The following is a 2,081-nucleotide window of genomic DNA, read 5'->3' on the forward strand; positions in this document are numbered from 1 at the left end:
AGTAGGGAAGTGAAAAATATTAAGAAAAGAATGTCTGGAAGAGGCGAGGAAGAAGTTGCCGCTGCTGCGGAGCGCCCCGCGAATGCCGTGCTGCGGAGAGGGCGCCGGTCGAGGCTGGGGCCCGGTGGCGACACGCAGCGGCCAGCAGCGCAGCGCCGAAGGGTCGAGGAAACACCGCAACGGCAACGGTGGCCCCTCACCAGCACGGTAGAAGACGTAATGACGGAGGGACTCTACGACTCTGTGCTAAACGCGCAATGCAGTCACGTCTTGGAGTTTCACGAGGGCGAAGGAAGCCACAGACGGGTGCGAATGGAGGTGAAAGCGGGCCAACCACCAGCACAGTTGTGGGATTACACAGTGCAGGTCAGGACTCTTCTGCCGGTGGAAGATGCAGAGCAGTTTATTGCACCGCGTCCCCGGCTGATGATACTCACCTCTGAGAAGGGGTGGCCCTATTCGCTAAAGCAGGGAAGAGGTATTGCCGATTGCTACATCAACCGCGAAGTGGAGCGAGCTTGGCGGATCGTGCAGGGCGATTTAGAGGGAGAGTTTGGCACCGAAGATCTAAGCTTGTTTAAAGTGAGGCGGCGTCTCTTGATCGGAACACCCGGCATCGGGAAGTCAATGGGTGTCGGCTTCTACCTCCTTTACAGGTTGCTCCACTACGACATCGCAAAACTCCAGGTGGTTGCCTACTGCTTTGGGGGACACTTGGCATTCGTGTTTGACAAAGAAGAGCAAACGGTGACAAAACACAAGGGTAAGGTCAATATTACCGACCTTATGGAATATTTGGATTGGCGTGGAAAGAAGGGGTATGTTATCTACGACGTGGATGAAAAGGGTTATGAACCGTCGGGGGATTATCCGCCCTCCACGTCATGGGGCATCATTGTGTTGTCATCTCCGAACGAAGATAACTTCAAAGGATGGGCGAAACAAAAGAAGGCCAAAATGATCGTTATGAATTGTCCTGACGAGAACGATCTGAAGGCGATGTGTGCTTGGGAGACGCGTGCTGATTCTGCAGGGAAGCAGACAGAATACTGGGAGATGGTCAAAAAGCACATGAATCAAATTGGGCCGGTTCCGCGATGCATTTTTAATAGCATTGTTGCTAGAACTCGCTTGGCCGTGACTACGAATGTCTTGGAACGGATTAGGGCTTCGAATGCTCATAATTACCTTTTCATTGGTGTGGGAATGTGGCCTGCGAATGACGAGTTTCAGGGGCTGGTGAAGGCTGTTCGAATGTGTAGACCTGGCGGGGTCGAAACTTTTGTTAACCTGCCGGTGTGCTCACGCCTCGGGCATCGAATAATCTCAAAGTTGACAGCGGTATGTAAGCAGAATGATGTTTTGCGGCGATTGTTGGAGTTGATGGATTTCTCTTTGCCAGAAGTTCTGGAAGTGTATGGTGTGCACGCATTCACGGACAGGGGCTTTGTGGATAACATAAAAGAGAGACTTGAAGAGCTGAGGCCACCAACAAGGCGCGCGGGACGGCCATGTGTGCTGCAATCGCACCCTGAAAGGCATCCAAGCAAGTCAGTTCCATTGACGCTACTGGAATACAATCCCCCGAGGATTGATGTGGAGTATGGGGCGTTGTACGTACCGGACTCGCAAAGCTTTCCGCTGATTGACGGCTTTTTCTTCGTGGACACACCGCGGAAGACGATGGTTGGGCTGCAGACGACTGTGAGGGGTGAGCATCACACCCAACCCAGCACGGTGAAGCAGTTCAAGGAGCATATGGAAGAGTATTTTAACGGCTGGGAAACGTTTGCCCCAGACTTGTCGTGGGAAATTATTTACGTGCAGCATGGAGAGAGTGAGGCAATAACGACGTGGCAGGAATGCGAGAGTTTTCCGAATTTGGGCAGCAGTGACGATGCGACACAGAGAAGGGAAGCAGAGGAAGAGGAAGAAGCAGCTGAAACCGAAGAAGACGAAGACGAAGACGAAGCGGAGGTGAAAGCGGAAGAGGAAGAGGAAGAGAAGGCGGAAGCGGAAGAAGGCGAAGAGGACAAGGAGATTGCAAACTGCTGGAAAGAAAAGGTATATCAGTACAAGGT

At 52.4% G+C, this 2,081-nt stretch overlaps 1 protein-coding gene across 1 annotated transcript in view; it reads left to right on the forward strand.

Annotated features, from left to right (window-relative positions):
• Positions 1 to 30: 30 nt before the first annotated feature.
• The window catches only part of Tco025E_09530 (retrotransposon hot spot (RHS) protein), a gene marked incomplete at both ends in the record, with an annotated part of 2,415 nt that continues 364 nt past the window's right edge, over positions 31 to 2,081 (forward strand). Inside the window, one exon of the mRNA XM_029376347.1 lies at positions 31 to 2,081. This exon is cut by the window's right edge and continues 364 nt beyond it. Coding sequence (XP_029223535.1) covers positions 31 to 2,081 — 2,051 coding nt within the window.

This window comes from Trypanosoma conorhini (assembly GCF_003719485.1).
Source record: "Trypanosoma conorhini strain 025E chromosome Unknown Tco_14.4_contig_01159, whole genome shotgun sequence".
NCBI classification, from domain to species: domain Eukaryota; phylum Euglenozoa; class Kinetoplastea; order Trypanosomatida; family Trypanosomatidae; genus Trypanosoma; species Trypanosoma conorhini.